Source organism: Diorhabda carinulata, chromosome 9 (assembly GCF_026250575.1).
Source record: "Diorhabda carinulata isolate Delta chromosome 9, icDioCari1.1, whole genome shotgun sequence".
In the NCBI taxonomy this organism is placed as follows: Eukaryota; Metazoa; Arthropoda; class Insecta; order Coleoptera; family Chrysomelidae; genus Diorhabda; species Diorhabda carinulata.
Genome location: NC_079468.1, coordinates 20,621,269 through 20,640,654, shown reverse-complemented (window position 1 = coordinate 20,640,654; position 19,386 = coordinate 20,621,269). Strand labels below are relative to the sequence as shown.

The window sequence follows — 19,386 nt, the reverse complement described above, 5'->3', positions numbered from 1 at the left end:
TTTTTGCGAAATTTACAGTTGCATGATTAGATATTTCGCTGTTGAAATTTAGGGAGTTTAAAATTACTATGCACGGGATTAATAACGTTTACGTCAAGGGTAGGTTATTTGGAACAAAATTTTGCTGTAGGATCAAATATATTTTTGAGGTATGGAACAGCCAAGTGAAAAAAAATCGTTAATAAGTAAATTAGAGCGTGCTGACAAAAGCGCTTGAGAACGTCGATGTATATTGTTCATTTCTTTGGTTCTTCAGAAAATTAGAGGCATAATTTATGTACATTCTTCTATACCTATCTTTATTTTTTTTTTTTTCGATACATTTATCCTTAATAACTGTCAATGCCATTGTCGTTTGAATTTAGTTAGCTGTACATGATAATATCAGAAAAATGTTTCATTAAACAAATGACATTGACACAAACGCTTATCCCGCGAAAAATTTTCAAGGAACAAGGAGCAAACAAAAAAGCAGTTTCGCAAGCTTGATCATGTTAAGCCGCGTCCCCACTGGACAAACATTGTTTGCCAAACATTTGTCGAAAATTTCGACAAACTTTTTTGTTTGACAAACAATGCTCGCCGATGTTTTTGGGGTGGACGCTATGCCAACAAACATTTCATGTATGGAAGGAAAAGGGGCCGCCATTTTTGTTTGTCTAGAATGTTCCCGTCCTAGATAGAACATTGTTTGTCAGTGACTTCCCCTACCATCTGTTTGGCTTTTTTTAGTGTATTTTGAAGTGGTTTTCCGGCGTTATTTTTAGATATAAACATTATTATTTATATTTTTTTATTGAAAATATTCAGTGGAAAAGTGTGTGTGTGGTTTTTCCGCAAAATGAGTAAAGAGTTTTGGAGCCAGGAGAATTTGATAAGGTTAATTAACGTTTACGAATGTAAACCTTTATTAGATGACATTACAAAAGATTTTGGTGTAAATAATGTTGCCGAGATTAAAAGGAAGATTGAAACTCTTCTAGTGCAATATAGACGAGAGAAAAAGTTACTAGTAACAAATTATAAGTCCGGCATGGGGACAACAGAAAAAAAGATGCCTTTGTAGGGATTACCTTATTTTAATTGAGGAAAAGCCAAAAACCTGAGTGTTATAGCCAGACGATCTTAAACGCTGATTGCTTGGCGAAATTAGTATTTTGTTTACTTATCACTGGTCCTATAATCGATATTTACAATTCAAAATCCCCATTCGACATTCTCGTAAAATTTGTAAACAAACACACCCGGCTGTCAAATAATATCGGAAATCATCACCACTATATTCATAACGCCGTAAAAACAATTGTCTCTGCCACCATCGACGAGAATGAGGTTCAAATCACCCATTCTTCGACAAAACCTAACTGACTATTGTTTCATGCCGAATTGCCGCAATTGTTTGGTAAAAATGTTTGCTGAAAATGTTTGTCAAACAATTGTTTGTTGAAATAAGAAATGTTTGTTAAAAATGCACTTTAATCAACGTGTTTGACAAACTTGTTTCCCCATTGTTCGTTCAATGGAGACGCACCTTAAGAAATATGAAGAAAAATAATTGCCAATGAAGGAAGTGATGATAAGAAATTAGATATTATGTTCAAGTTTAAAAAAATCCCACATAATTCTGCTTGAAAAGCAGCCCCATTGTTTAACGTTATTTTTTCGAATATTAAAGAAAATAAAATGCATTCTTATAAAATGATACCAACGCCCACAGAAGTCGATTGGAGAACATATTTCTGTGAACAAATGATGATATTGATATATAAGAATGTGATCCAAAAAGATAATGTTCTGTTATCTGACGAGAGCACATTTACACTTCATGGTTATTCGTCAAAATAGTCGCTATTGGTCAAATGAGAATACTCTTTAGATGAGAAAAGAAAATTTTTCTTTCTATTTGCCTTAGAAACATTTGACTCAGGAATTGAAGGGAAATTAATAACGTCGATTTCTTTTTGAAATATCTATTTCTATGTAACTTTTACCTTATGTTGAAGTGCTACTAGAGTCTGTAGATGGATGGGGTAAAAAGGAATCTAGATTCTTAATCTAAATTCTAATTCTAAAACTAAGCAAAGTTTGTAGAAGAAGAAGTTTTCATCAAATTGTAATTTACAATTTGTTCCATACACCTCACATAATGTAAATCAAACTTTGGTTGCAACATTTCCACATACCGTATTCATGATCGATAGATAATTTAATCCATATCCAAACATTATCCATATTTATGAATTGATCCTATCTACAAAATCAATATTCGAGTATTTCATCATGGAAATGAAAACAGCGTTTTACTCGCCATTCAATTTTCTTGATGACGACCTGGCACTATGTTGACAAAAGGGGTGAATTTGCATTCAAGAAGAATATAATGGATTAGATAAACAGTAACGAGATGGATTCTAATAAAACTGAATGTGAGTTGTAACCGCTTTGTGTGATGAATATTTTAAAATCATATTACCAGTTTTGTAAACAACATTTAAAGTTATATCATTTCTTTAAGCAGTCATAAACATTTCATTCCATGGAGTATTATTCCTACTATTAGAATCGAAATTATGAAATGCAATAATCATTTAAGCAAACATTTTTATTACTTTTTCTTCTTTCTCAACGTTTGCATTATGATGTAACATATATTTTTAGCCTTGATAAAGATCGAATAAAGAATCGGAACGTTACCATTTCAAAAAAACCTCTCAGACACTTTTATTTTGAGTCCTCAATCCACAACATTATTCGAAATTTCATACTACATACCTGTGTTGATACAGTATTGTTGAAGCCAAGTTTCGGCTTGGTGAAAATTATTCGGACTTTGTCCCGAAGAAATCAACAGTTGAGATTGTTGAGTGGTTTGCTAGGTTTATATGATATGAAATGAGTTACGAAAGCACACAATTGACTCTTCAAAGAGACTGTCATCTACGACAACAAAAGTTTACATAATAATTTCGGATAAATATAAAGTAGAAGCTGATTAAGATAGCTGCGACGAAGATATCAAAATAACGTGTTGGACATATCGTGAATGAATAATCGGGGGAAGGAAAGCTCTATTCAAAGTAGGTGTCACGTGGGTGTACATTCCACCAACAACAAAAGCGAATTGAATTTTCTGAGGAGTGTAATGGAAGAAACAAAGTTTAATTATTTCTCATTGGAGTTCAATCGATAGTGTGAACTGCACGTGATGAACCGACTTGGAAAGAAGAAAAAGTCGACTGACATCGGTATCTTGGGATACGCATAGACTATCTTAAAAATCATGTAGCAGGTAGCAGTATTGGAATGTTTAGAAGACGAGCTTTCAAAGAAGAAAGTGCTGTTACATCAAAATAATGTACTGTGTTACAAATCAATGAAAATTGTATCAATTGGGCTTCAAATTCTACCATTTTCCCCAGATGTGCCTCCCAGATACTTTTTCCGGTTGTCAGACCTCAAAAGCATACTTGGAGGACAGTAATTCTGCGATGATGAAGAGGTTGTTACATAAACTGAAGCAAATATATCGTACTATTAAAATGGTTTATAATTGATGATAAAAAATCTACGTTTTCTTTACAGTTTTTATTTCGGTTCAGATCCTCATAGATTCTTTCCTTATTATTAGTCGCAATAATGTTTAATCTACTCGTAAAAGCTTGAAATCCATGAGAATTTGAAAATTCCAGGAACGTGGCATTCACCTTAAATATAAATGATTTTTCTCTCTTTATCTGGGAACTTTTCACCTTGGAAAATATGCACTGGTATGAGTAACTATTTTGTAACTTTAATAAGCCTGGGCTCAGAAACTAATTGAAACTTTTTATTTCTAGATGAGTCGGGTTGCGGAAGCCGAGCAGTGGTTTAGGAAAGCCCAGAAGATCGCTCCAAAAGATCCTAGCGTTTTCCATCATTATGGTATGTTATCAAGTAATGGTACCAGATTTAGATAAGCTTTTATTAGTTGGGTTCATAAACCTTTTCAGCTTGCAGTTTCTCGCTTCAAATTACACAACTATTCAATTTCAAAAATTGATTCTGTGCGATATGCCATTTAAATTAATAATAAATTAAAATTATTGTAAGAAAAACTACTTATTTAAACTAGAGTGAGTATCTTCCGCTAGATTCCTAGAATCAGATTTGTAGTTGGAAAGTTAAATCAAAAGACTCCTTCTGTCAAGCGAGATCGGTGTATTTTTTGTTTGTTTGAAGTAGGAGACTGTTGACTCACATAAATATGTTGCTCAACACATGCCGTCAAATTTGGATATTTCTCGGTGTAAATCAATGTTGAAAAATGAAGACCTGAAGATGACTTTTGAAAATTTGTCACTGCACCGAATAATAATTTTGTTTTGAAGTATCATGTTGTCCATTTGAAATTTATCTGCAAATTTTGTTGCTAGTTGATAGAAATGACTTTGATCCAACATATTACTGATAAATTCCACCAATTGCTCAATTTTTTTAAATCACTAAAGTTAATGCCGTAATCTAATACCACTGCTTTAGGTTTCAAGTAGTGTGTTTTTCTATCATCCTTGATGTTTACAAATTGTTGAGATTTTTATATTCCTTGCTAACATTTTTCATTACCATATGTACAAATACTTTCTCAACAACTAACGAATTACTTCAATAATTGATATTAGTCAGAAATGATATAATACACTCATACACTCACAAACAAAAGAAGTAATATCAAGTACCTTGTAATGATTGTGATGCTGTCTACATAGGACAGACATCTCAGCATTTAGAAAATAGACTAAAAGGTCATCAATACGATTAAATTAATAAATCTGCCTTTGCGATCCACGAAATATCAGAAAATAACATGAATTCAATTATAAAGAGTAACAAATTTTTAAAACGGAATCGAATACACAGAAAAGAGAATTTTGATAATTGGTTTACATACATAGGAACAAGAAAAATTTCAATAATAAAAAAGACATACATAATTTAAGTGAAATTTTTAACTCTATTCTGTAAATTTCATCACAACTACGAATAATGGATAATTTTTCTTGTTAAAACAGATTTATATTCTTATCAAATTTCAATTTTTAACATAAATACGCAACTTGTCAGTGTCGAATCATATTTTGATAAATACCACAACAGGTCGAAACGTCAAATTTTTCTCAGTCTTTCCAAAATAGGATAAAAACTAATTGTGAATCAGAAGAGACCTAAAATCAAGACGATTTAGAAGGATAAATATATCAAAAGGTCTAAGAAATTAATTTTGTCTTATAGATTGTTATATTCCATATTTTCAGACTTGTTTTCTTCATTATACTTTGGTTCATTTTTACTTTTTGTAGCCATCTCTATTCACGACTTTCCTGTTACCGAAAGTATTTATTCAAATGAAATTGGTGGAGGTCATTATGACGAGAATTCCATTGAGCTTTGCAACGTCATTATAAAATTATATTCGAATGTAGTCAAATTTGATTCGATGTATAAATAGTACAGCAATCTTTTTCTTCAATTAAACACCAGCTTTTCCAATTTAGTTGGAAAAATATAAATTAGGATTAAAAACTGTTTTTGTTTCATTAAGAGGGTTTGAATTTGAAATTATACAATTCTAAATATAACTTCATTGTTTCAAAATTAAAAGATTCAGAGTTTGGTAGAGTAATATCGGATTTATTATACAAAAAGAAATATTCGAGTTTCCTTTTGACATTCTTGCGAATATCAATTTGATAAAATACGAATGTACTTAAATTTTAATTTCCTAAATTGGATTTGGAAAAAATTTTGTTTGTCAACTTTTCAAGAGAAATAAATTTGGTAATGTGAAGAATAATCGTGTTTCTTATGAAAATAAATTGATAATTTCAGTGTCCAATTAGAAAACAAAGATAATGTCTTTCTATTTAAACACAACTAACTTGTATAATAATTAATCCCACTCTAATACTCAACTTATGATTTCATGCCTAAAAGCAAGAATCTCATTACCAAAAGATATTGCTTTTTTTCCGTTTTGCGAACTCGCGATTAAAATAAAACTTTCCACTCGGGGAGACATTTCAGCAGTAGCTGTCTACGAGAATACACCAAAGGGTAGTAACCTAGTCTTGGAATACTGGCTTCATTGTTCTGTTTGATCTGAATGCTCTCGTAGTGTTAATAAAACACGGATTATTCGTTGTGTTCAAGATGTTATCAGAATAAAAATGCATAGCAGAAATTCGAATTAATATTGATTAGTTACAAAACTAAAATAAAGACAAATTACGATTAAGAATAATAATATTGAAACCTGTATATATCTTATATTAACAATCAAATCAAAGCAATCCTCATTATTCATAACGACAACTTGTATAGTTGCAACAAGAGAATCCAATATTTCCACTGAATCTAAAAATACGACCTCTATTCACATATTTTTCGAGTTAGATAGTTTTCGGTTTTCAGCACATCATTCTCCCGCCGAACCGCCGGAAACCGAATTCGCAGAGAAAATATAGAGTATGTCATGGACGGTCCTTCAAATTCTCGCGATGTAACATGGCGCAGTCGTTTTTTACAAAGATGAAAGCCACCAATTTGCATGAATTTGCAAGTGTAGCACGTGAGGAATCTTCAATTTCTCTTCGGAGATGTTATAACGTCTCCGAGGGAATGTAGAAGCCGCTTAACAAGAGAATCTGGAGGCCGCAGTCTGGGGACCGTTATTCGTAGGCCATCGAGGATATACATATATACATAGAAAGGAATAGAGAGAAAGGAAATGATAAAAAAACGTTATTTGCAAATAGAAAGGGAGAGAGGAAAGCAGAATATTTATCTTATGGTTATAACATTTGATATATTTCATAATGTAGAATCACAATGAAGTGAAAATAAATATTTTCGTAGTAGTTCATTCCAACCAATATCAGTAAAGAGTAATACGAGGGCTGCTGGGTATTCGGAACGTGTTGTCATATGAGTGTTATTTGAGTTGCTGGTCAAAAAATGGTATCAAATCGCAAACATGTTCGTGTCATTATTTTCTATAACTTTCGACGTGGATTAAATCAACAGAAGTGTGTTGTTTCGACTTTTGGTGATGGTTATCCGAATTCAAACGTGGTTGCTCTTCGTAACAGGATGAATGACTGCTGTTGTACCAGAAAACATTGAGCTGTGCGTAAACTGATATTGAAAGATCGTGATGTTATATACCGTGAGATATAGGGACACTTGGGCATTAGTTTCACTCGCATACATTCAATATTGCATAAAAATTTGGCTCTCAAAAAGATTTGTTCGCGTTGATTGCCGCATAATTTGAAAATCGCTCAAAAAAGCTCGTGTCTCAATAGCGGTACTCCAAAATACGTCTATAAGATCGTGACAGGTGAAGAATCATGGATCTATGCATATGAATAAGCGACTGCATGGATCTTTCAAGACACGTCAAATACAACAAAAGTTGTTCGCACACAAAGCACTTCGAAGCAAATGGACGCCCGGTTTTTTCGGAATAACTGAACATGCCGCCACCGTTCCATTAGAGCAACCGTTTCAATTCTGAATGTTTTATCTGTATTTGTTCGCAAAAGGTGTTGAAGAGAATCGGGGAAATCAATCGTAGAATACGAATCATTCGAGTCAAAACATTGATGGGTCGTAGAGTTCGTGATAAGCACCCAATGAATTCTTCTTATTTCCGTAGGTCAATTGAGAGGTAAAGGTTTTCCTACACCTTTCGAAGCGGTTGACGCGTTCAAATCACATGTTTTGGAGGTACCTCAAAACATAAGTAGCAATCCTTGTTCTAAAGAGTTCTAACAGAACTATTTAATTGTTTATAAATTGACAAGAACCTGTTTCTTTTATTCATTCTGCAGAGACTATACATTCAAGTAGTTCCATAAACATTGAGAAAATCCCTACTTTCTTTGTACAATTAATTTGTTGATTATTAACGTCCTTGAATGTTGAAACTTCTTCTAAGAGCTGAAGATCCAATGCAGAATGAAATGTTGTCAACATATATGAATCAACTTGAAGATACCAGCATATATTTGTTTATATCTTTCTCTAGTAAAAGATAATTGACGGAATCAACGATGAAGTCGATAATTGACACGCAGATACGCTAATGCAAATAAAATTTTCACAGAAATTGTAACCATGTAACAATGAGCCTATTATAGAGAGAATACATCGGCTAAAAAAGGTGGATACTTCGAATGAAAGTACCATATAAATGAAAATAATAGCTATTTAATTGAAATTATCTGATATAAATAATGCAATGTCCTTTCTGCTATATCAACTCCTTGGAAGACAAAGAATTGCTAGCTCAATCTTAGAGAGTTCTCAACTAAAAGAAAATGTGTGTGTGACAGTTTATTGATAACTTTGTCTTTTGTGCGCGATATTCGGATCAATCAAAAATTTTACTTTAGTTTTGAGTTGAAAAAATACTCAAACAAATATCCACTTAGTAGTCGTTTAAATATACAAATATGTGAAAACTTGGAATTGAGATGGAGGAATATCGACTTTCTAGCCTAAACCCGATATTCATAGAAACGTATTAAGACCGTAAAATTTCGTGATGTTTGTCAAATTTTTCGTGCTCTTTAGAATTTAAAATCAAACCGAAAAATGAAATAATTGAAATATTTCACGGCACAACGAATGTTAAGCTGATATTTAGAGGGTTTTGGTTTTTTTGGAGAAACGACTTATGGCAATACAAAACTTCATTATTTGACAAAGTCATGAAACAAAAACAAGTACGATCAAAATAGATAACAATCACTTGAACCAAAACAGGGATGTTTGAATAAGAAATATTTGATAAAAATAATTCATAGTCCAAAATATACTAGATATAAAATTGATTTTGAAAAAACTTAAATGCTGATATGTTTGGGTGTAATGGAAGCCATACCAACATGCCCCACTACAGCTTTAGAGGCACTGCTAAACCTTCCTCTCCATCACTTTACAGTAAGAAAACATTCATTTAGCGGTCACCAAAGGTCATTCCAGACAGAAAAAAATTAATCAATTACTCTAGAATGGATAGTACTAGAAACCATTGATACGCCAAATGCATAGTATGATCGACAATCAAAGTGGTGATTAATGACCACCAAACATCGATAAAGATCTTCCGCATAATTGAAACGTATAATGATGGTTTGACCTAACGGAAGTAGCTGGATTGGACCTATTAGGACAAAGTCCAAGCTCTTCAAATTACTACAACAATCACTCATTATTTTTCAGGCAGAGTTGCTAGACATGATTATTTGCTTGAATGAGTGTTTGTGTAGCAATTTCGTTGAAAGCACTTTAACATTGTTTTTGAAGACTATTGAATGTAAATACAAATTAGCGCGTTATTATAAGCACACTACCCAGGCCACCAGGGTATAACAGACAACGACGGAGCAAACAGTATTGACAAAAAAAGTTGTAGCAATATCACATTTTAGACTAGAATAACAACTCATGTCAACGACGAACTGAACGGATGGCTAGAAGATTAGATGGAGATTTACCGTAAAAACACTCCGATCCAAAATATTCACAACCATATCATATAAAAGTCTGATGAATTTCTTGAGATGTCCAAAAACGACATTGAATTTGGGATCGATCTTGTTACAGGTAATTTCCCAGTCAAATACCACCTTAAGACGATAGATATAGTAGAAGACGACTATTTCAGATTCTGTTAATATTTCGTCAAATATCACTTTAAGACGAAGAGTACAGCAGAGGTACAACTGCAGATTCTGATAACAAGTCAAAGAGACAGTAATTACTAATTATTTCAGTTATTTCTCTAAGGAGAAGAGAGACAGTAAATGTTAATATAATTTTGTGGAAGTCTTTTGAAAATCGATAAAGCAACACAATAAACAGTCAACGAGATAGTCTACTTGATGATTCGTATACTGTTTCCAGAAGAGAAATTCTCTCAATTAGACTTGAGTAAATAATAATGCAAAATAGTGTTCCAAGCGACATTTTCATGAATTTTTCTTATAGTGATTAACGTTTCTTTCTCTGAAGACCAGGCTTCTGGTCTTACAAGAAATTTTATAGTAAGAAAGATGCTGAAAATAACATCTAATGATTGATATTTGAAATGTCCGTATAACCTACCGTAAAATTTTATTTATGGTTATGGCATTTGTTTAAAATTTTTTTCATCATTTTCCATTGCCAACGCCAATGTGCCTACATAAAGTTGAGATATTCGCTCTTATACCGAGTAGAAAGGACCGAGCTTCATTTCCTCCCATAAGTACAGGGAATGACATCGAATCTCTTTTATGGCCGAAGAAATTGGGGCAAAGCTCGAAAATATACCCAGCAAAAAGGAAGCTGCGAAATCACATACAAAATACAAATCCCGCAATAAAAAGATTGCCTTTGAAATGGTCTACTTAGACGACATTATTTACATATGAAATTTCAACATTCGTATTTCATAAAGCGTTTGAATGGGTTTGTTTGCTAATTCACTCAGTCTTTCCATAATGAAAACAGTAATAGTACGTACCAATAATGAGGAGAGATTATTTTGTATAATCTTCCCTTTGATGGATTCAACATTTTTTTTTAATGTACATGGAGCATTAAGGGAATCATTAAAAGCACTGAAAGAGGATTTACGGTGAATTATGTGCAAAATTTATATTGAGGCACTTAAACGTATTTAGGGGGTAAATTTGCCAATTCAGTGAAAATAATCATTCGGTATTTCCCCTAATCAGGTGAATTGAATTTTGAAATAAACTGACAGAAAATGCAGTACTAAGTAACTTTAATACTAAATTCTTCAAATGATTTCGGATTATGAATTATTTTATATATAAGGGACAGTTTTGTTTTGTGTTATAATTTCCAGCATATTATTCTTATTATAAATTCCCATGAAAACGTCATTATTCTAAACATATCACAACTTACATCGGATTAATAATATAATGAAACCTTCCAAAGAAACACTTGTCCGCTGTTCTTTTGAATAACTACGCAAAGTGAATAATGGCATAGTGTCTGTGGACGAGTTTGTAAAGGCTTTAGTTCTATCCAGGAAATTATATCCATACAAAACCGAAGCATTGTCGTGCTTATCAGTAAATTCATTCTAAACGTCGACGGCGTGTATTCAAAAAAGTATTTCCGTTGCTAGTCACAATGCAGTAGAGAAAAGAGAATAAATGGGCGTTAGCTCTGTTTAATATACTTTACTTCCAGAACTTGTCAGGTATTTACTAAAAAAAACGTAAATTATAGGGTGTTATACAAATCAGTATACTCTTCATAAATTAACATCATTATTTTCGGGTTATTACGATTTATTTTTTACATTTTCATTCAATAGAATGAAGTTATTGTTTACATCATATCACATCTAAAGCACTCGGGTAGAGTCAGTCATCTCTTCATATTCTATGTATACTTTTTTTACGAGTCTTCACAATTGAACACAATCTTATATATACTTGTATGGGTTGAAATGACTGGAGTTCCATGTTCGTAGAACTGCACAGGAATATATTTCGATTTGGTGATGAAGATTTCCTTACACAATGATTTATTGGAGCTAAAGAAGGAAATGATGTGGACAATGGCGATGAATTTGACTTTTTAGAAAGGCAAGATGACTTACGGGAAGGTAAAATTTGATATGTACATGAAACAAGCTTTGACAGAAATCTTGTGAAAGTACTTGTACCAAATTATAGAGAAAATTGAGGTGATGATTTGAATCGAAATAATTCTCTATTTCGGTTACCAGACATTCTGTTGGTTATACCAAGATATGATATCTTACGACAAAACAAAAAAAAATATAATTCTGAAATTGCTAAGCCTGAAAGGCAATGCTTAGAGATCTTGTAATGTAATAAATGTCTTTGTCTTACACCAAGACTCTTGCAAGGTTTGCACTTTTTTAGATGGCAATTTATTGAAGGAAATTTGAAAATAAATGAAGTAAGCGTATAAAGAGATGAGGAATGAAGTGTTGTTGATATGAGTACAAACAAACATTTAATAATTACATAAAATCCCAGTTTTTATAATGATAAAATGATGCCTCCATTTATAAACTTTTGAAGAAAGTGTTAAATACGAGGTCTTGCTATTAAATAGAAAGAATGGATACGAAAAAGGGTTTTATCATGAAAATTATTCTACATTCGAATGCTGCCCTCCCCTGGTGACACACCTTTTACTTCTTTAATCAATGCCTTTAGGATTTCTGCCGTTTTTTCTTTTCTGCTTCCATCTACTCAAATCAGGTCCCTTTCAACGTAGATCTTTCTCTAACCGTTCTAACCTTTCAAGGAAATCTGAGCAGACCCGTTGAAGCGAGAGCTTTTGGTCAACAGTCAAATTTTTTGGCACCAACTTCGCACAGACTTTTGTCATATGTAATTCCTCGTGTAAAATTTTTATAAACCGTTTCTTTATCGATGTTTAGAGCCTCGGCAATCATTCGGATGCACGATCTGCGCATGATCAATTTGGTTGATTTTGGTCACTGTTTCCAGAGTTGAAACAGTCACGGGGCGACCTGGGCGCTGGTCATTTCTAGTGCTCTCTCAGCCTTCACTAAAGCACTTACACCGCTCAAAAACACGCGTACGAGATAGAGAATTGTCCCCATAGGTCCACCGCAACAATTTATAGCACTCAGTCGGAGTTTTTTTCGATTTAACGAGAAATTTGAGATTGATACGTTGCTCCTGCTCCCGCATTACTCGTTTTTTACCCCATCCATCTAGGGTGCCCTTAATTACCATACCTTGTATTTCGTCTCTTGAAATGAATTGAAATTCTGCGTACTCGAATTTCCTAATCGGTCATCATCATCATCTAGCAGCCTATTTCGTCCACTGTTAGACATTAGCTTCTCTTGACCTCGACCATTTTACTCAGTAGTGGTATCTTGGATCCAGTCGAAAGATATTCTATTCAAATCGTTCGTCCATCACGTTAGCGGTCGTCTCTTGTTTCTGTATCCTCCAACTGAGGAACGCCATTTTAGTATTCTTTTCGTCCATCTATTATCTGACAATATAGTGACATTGCCAGCCCAGTTTCATCTTAAATCAGTGACTCTTTCAATCACATCCGTAATTTTTGATCTTTCACGCAGAATTAGTATATTCCATTATTTTAGTTTTAATATCAATTATTTCAAAAAAATTGAAATATTTTCGACAAAATTAGGTCATGATGTAGTCATACTCCTCAGTTTATTTTATGATTCCCGATAGAATAAATTATCTGAATATTTGTAAATTATAAACATTAAATCGCCTCTGTTTTTGTTTCAGGTGAATTCCTTGCATCCCGACGGCGGTACAAGGAGGCGGCGAACATGTACGAAAAAGCCGCCGAATTACGCCCAGAGGATTACGAGTTAGCTGTGGCTGCTGCGACAGCAATGCGACAAGCTGTCCGGTATCAAGACGCTGAAAGATGGTATAGAAAAGCTGTCTCCATCAACCCAACGGTAAGAGTGGAACGGATTTCACACCTGTTTGACGACAGATTTATAATACTTAAAACTGTAACGTGAAAATAGTATTAGCCACGAACATAAGTATAAATAATTGAAATACTTTCTCAAGGATTCTTAAAATAAATCACATTTTGGTCACGTTATAAGTGATATAAGATATATAGTTAGATACTAGCAATCGTAACATTTTGAATAATAAGTAATGATAATAAACCTCAATTATAAAATGTTTCTAGAAAAGTTTATAGAAATACAAAACTTTTCAATACAATTTTATTAACGTGTATTTACAAAATATATTCACTTGATTTTTCCGCATTTTAAAACTATGGATTACATTGAAATTCCGCAAATGTCTTGCGGACCTATTGCAAAGGTCATCCAACCTATTTAAAAGTTGAATCACCATAGAATGTGATTGAGAAATCATTGAAAGTAAAAGAATTTACTTTGGACTTCCTTTGAATAGAAGGAGCCTTCAATAACAATAGATTCGTTAATGGATGCACTTTAAAATCTACAAGGGAATTCTACACTAACAAACTGGATCATAGCAGTGCGAGAAACCAAAATAATAATTGCAGAAATAAGAGTACACAAGACTTGGAGCAGAGCTATTAGAGGAATGATTCAAGAGAAGTTATGTCACAATAAAAATTTTCTCCTGTATTTGAGAATCAGTAGGCGGGCATTGAAATATTGATTAAATTCCATAATTTGGAAACATTTTCAAAAAAATACATTGATTCCAAATAAAAGATGAGGTATGCTCCATTATGGGATACCAAATAACCATTCCGACTTTGCATGTTTAATTCAAAAATAAATTTCATCGAATGCTAATTGAAAATAAGCCCATCAACACGAAGGGAAATTAATAATGATTCAAAAGTGCTTGTTTTAAGTTTCATTTCCACATGGAGTAATTTGATTTAAACCTTTTAAGTGTTGTTCGAGTATCCTTTTTGTTAAAATAAATACTGATTTCCGTGCTATTTGTCAAAATTGAAATATGAGTACCGTTATTTGGTTTCAAACGAGGATATTGAACGAATCAAATGCACCGCAATTGGAGTATTGTCTGCACGCTAAGGGATGATTAAAATTCACACCACATAACACAGTTCAGTTAATTTGATAGTTAGATGGTTGAATCAAATGTTCATTATTAATATTGAACCTAATATTCCACATTATGTACGGATTAGGGTGACATGATACGAGTTAATCCATTGATTTCGAATATTATATATCTTGGTGTGGAAATCAATCTCTTTTTAATGCCATTTGGTCCATTATCCCATGAACATATTTATAATGATTCCTGAAAAATCTTCATGTCCTCTCAGTTTGTTGTTACTGATTGTTTGTTTGTTTGTTTGTTTAGATTAATTTTTCCATTCAAATTTTTACTAATGTTCAATGAAACTATTGAATTGAAATTTCTTATACTTTTGCATCCGTTGTAGTAGCTGTCTAAAATTCCTTGGACCGAATGTCCTAGCTATGGTTGAAACGTTTATTAAAGTATTATTTCAGTATGTGTTCAACTGCAAGCAACAACATATTTCTACTACTAATGGTAGGTCTCTGAAGTCAACAGACCGTTAAATTCCATAAAACGTAGTGTTTCCACAGTGATTTGCTTATCAGTCGCGTATGAATTGACTTATTCCAGTTATTGTCAATCTCCATAGATATTAGCTGTCGAAGCTTCTTTAGCATTTGCAGTTTGAACCGTAAATTGTTTCTCATGTTTTCTGGTGCGAGACAATACCCAAATTGAATTGATAGTAATACCATATCTCGCTTGATAGACGGTCAATAGAATCAAGAATATCCTGAATCATGTACTTGTACAAATTAGATTTGTCTGATGTAATTTATTGATGTGAGTAAGTCTGTACTTATAGCTTAGCATAATTATCCCGTGTAGACGCTTAAAATAGATGGTTGATGATGATTCATTATTTGATGGGATTTGGCTACGACTCAACTCACGCCGATTTCAGATTAAGATGTATTAGTATAGAGAATCTCATTATAATGAGTGAAATTAATGATATCTAGAATTTATTTAGATGAGTTTTGATTTCTGGACGAATATAGGAATGGGAGTTGTTTTTGATTAGGTTCCTGGTGGCAATAGGATTGATGAAAGTAATTGGCAGAAATACTATAGTCGAATAAACGGTCTATCATAAGATTTTCAGGATACAAGACCTTTTTCACCGTGTGGTTTGAATAGTAGTTGTCTTCTCAACTATAGGAGAAGTTCATTTGATTTACGATAGATGTTTAGAGCAGAATTGTATCTGAAAACTTCAAGGATATTCCTAGAGCAATATTGTGAATAGAATTGAGAGTTTTTAAAAAAGATTTGCTTGTTGACACGTCTATGAAGCTTCCATAATATAGTTTGGAACTAAGAAGAGATTCATATATCTGTAGTAGAGTTTTTTCATTAGTTCCTTTTTTGAAGATGAGACATAATCGTTAAAAAGTTCGATAAAATGTGAAAAATAGAAAATTGTCTTGTATCTGAAAAATATATTATGAAGCAACTAATCAATACCAACTAACTCAACATAGCGTCTACTAGCGTCCTTTCGAGGAGTATCAGTGAAGAAATAAAATACTCCAGGGGTTAAAATGATGATAACGAAAACGCTGAAACCAGTAGAATAGATATCACTGGCCACCTAGATTGCTAATTGAAAAAAAAGGAGCTGCACTAAACGGGTTTAATTCTACGGGCAGTATTCACTATAAAGAGAGTTGCCAAGTACAACAAAGCTTTCGGAGCATCAAAGTTCTACGATCCTCAGATTTAGTGTTAGCAAAATATACCGCATATGCATTTATCTTAGTCTTCGGGAAAAATTTTCCAAATCGCTTCCCCACTTGGATAGCTGAAGGTACCAATACAATCACGAGAAAATTCAGCTTCCTCAATGGCAATTTCGTGACTCCTACTGCAGTTTTAAAGATTCTGCTTCCTTACCTTCAGTAATATGAGTTTCAAAACACGACCACTACTGAGACGTGAAAATTCAGATTCCTCAGTAACAGTTTCCTTATTACACAGTATTCACAAGCTCGGCGACTGAGAAGAAAAAGCCCATATGTAAAAATTACAAACTCACCTTGGATATTTCGTCCGCTACTCTCAGACACAACAACTGACATACCTTTCACTATTCAGTGACTTATATCGGCTTATCCTATCACCAGTCGACATGGACTTGCGCAAACAACCCTTTAAAGGTGAACTTGTTCTGGTTTGGATCTTGACTTCGCCATAGGTCATAAGGTGAATGGCCTGGTGGCTCTTCAAGAACTGCTTCTGCTTTACGAATTATTAAGACTGCTATTTTCCTGCTTACAATTCGCTTGTCCTGAGGAGATTCAGATTGTCTGGAAACATGAATCTATCATCAACGGTGTTGTTCGTTTCTTGGTTAGGCTTCTGGCTTCAATGAGGAGGACTTTCCTTGTCGGCTCGGTGCCATCTATTTTATGGCTGTAGGTATTTCTCTTCCTCTAGCGTATAATTTTCGTAAAATGGTAAATAGTGAAAAAACACTCGATAGAAACGGTCTTTGTAAAACCTGTTTTTGTCTCGATAAAATCTTAATTGATAAGTCACATGCTCAATTTCGTACCTATGTAAAATCTTGAAGCTCTACTTCATGTTGCTGAACTAAGTCTTCAAGTTCATAATGACGATTTGATCCTCCATTTGTTATTCCCTCTGACTTGTTCCCCAATTTTATTTGAATGACAATTTAATACTATCCCTTATAACTTCTCTCAACGATGTTCGTATCGTGCCAATGTCGATTTTCGATAGATTTTAGCTTTTCCTTTCTGCTATCGCCAATATTAGATTCTGTTCGATATCGAAAGGAATAATAAATCTTCTTAATTAGTTTGAATAACCCAGTACGCCTTTTAGATAGTGCGAATAGTAAATCCTGTTCGAAATCGCAAGGCATCTCTTTGGATTAATAAATTTTCTTAATTAGTTTGAATAATCTCGTACGCTCCGATTTCTTTAAGATTATATCCCCCAAAGTTTTGTGAAAATTCCCTATATAAGAATATTATCTATCAATCGATCGCAAGCTATTATTTCTGTATAATGTTAAGATTCCTCTTCAATTATTATTTAGAAGTTCGTTGTTAAAAAAACTGGTTGATTTGTAAGTTATTAAACAACAAAATTCATCGAGTACACTGAGAAATGAATAGACAAGGGGAATCATGGGGAATTCCACATTCTTTTACCATATTTAGAGCCTTTCAGGTGGGAAAATGTCAACTTCTTTATTAATTCACAAGGTGATTTGTAGAATTTATTTGCATTCGCTTGGTATCCGCTAAACTTTGGAGCTTGGAACTTTGAACCGACTTTGGAAAAATAAATTGAGAGATTCGTTTTGAATAATACACCCTGTATAATTATTGTGACGTATCACAGATATTAATTTGAAAAAAATTTACTATCACTTTGTATTATCTCTAATGTGTGTTGATTGTAAATACTGAACACACTGTTCACTACAACTACACCAACACTCACTGCATTTCGATAACCAAGTTATCATCTTCAGAGACTGAAGGTAAATTAAAACCTATTAAATTTTCCCAACAATAAACCTTTTCCCGCAAAAAAATTCCAGTGGGAAAACCTTGTCGAGAATCTTATTTCAATGCTTTCAAATGCAACCAGCAATTTATTATTGTATACATTTTCTATCAACTTCACATTTGATATCTATGTTTCTTTAAACTGGACATTAACAGATCTCTTAGTCTGTCCAATATATTTTCCGTCACAATCACGATAGCTAATTTCATATACACCACTCTTTTCCAAATTTGGTATTTTGGTTTTTCTAAGGATAAATTGATAAAGAAGAAGAGTTGATACTATTCAGTAGCCACATTATAACATCCCCGAGGGGCTCTACATAAGATAAAAGTTTATAAAGATAAATGTAAAGTTCCTCATGGCTGGTATAATTATCCAATGTAGGTCAAATAATTATTTTTTATTTGATAACCAGCTAACCAACGACATCTAATACTGATACTTTAAGTGAAGTAACACAATCTGTCCTGAACTCAACAACGAAATCGGAATTTCAACAATGGAAGCCGAGAACGGCTTCCGTCGGTTTCAACAACGCCGTGATCACGTTGCCGTCTCTGAATGTTGAGGTTAGCAAAATCTAATCGAATCGATCAATAAACCAACATACAAACACCGTTGGTTTCAGATTGTGAACTATGTCTAGGGGAAACAGTTCTAAAATAACAAATTCTATTTACGAAATTAATTTTCTATATTACTGAAAGTTTAAGGAATGTGCGTCACTAAGGAATCATGAAAATTTTTCACAGCTCGAAATAAAGATTATTAATGGATTTTTTTTCCAAAAATAAGACATTCATCAATTTTCTCTATTATTTTTGATTTGGTGTTTTTCGTTTGAAAGTACGAAATTCTACAAAGGAAATCGAATCAGGAATATTGACTATTGAAAAGATTCATATTTTTCAAGTTGTTTTCATCCATGTATCACGTTTAGAGTGGTAATTCCAATTATTAGTAGAAAAATGTCTCTTGAACTACAAAATCGATCAAAATTAGCATATAAAATAAAATTTAATAAACATGTGTATTTCGTCTGGTTTCCGCTGATAATTTTCAACAATATCGCTTTATCAAAAAGATTTTCCGATGCCCACTGTTGCACTCTTACTCCTCGCTTGTTTATTGATAGTTTTATTCCTCCCATCCATGTTTTTCTCTTTTTCAGTTTTTTCTTTAGTAGTTCTGCGTCTGTCAT

General features: G+C 33.1%; 1 protein-coding gene across 2 annotated transcripts in view; it reads left to right on the top strand.

Moving 5' to 3' along the window:
* LOC130898004 (protein O-mannosyl-transferase TMTC2-like) overlaps positions 1-19,386 on the top strand; it is a 276,788-nt gene that overhangs the window by 250,614 nt on the left and 6,788 nt on the right. For both annotated transcript variants that reach the window (XM_057807023.1, XM_057807024.1), the window contains exons 8-9: positions 3,837-3,921; positions 13,341-13,519. In XM_057807023.1, coding sequence (XP_057663006.1) covers positions 3,837-3,921; positions 13,341-13,519 — 264 coding nt within the window. The remainder of the gene's footprint in view (positions 1-3,836; positions 3,922-13,340; positions 13,520-19,386) is intronic.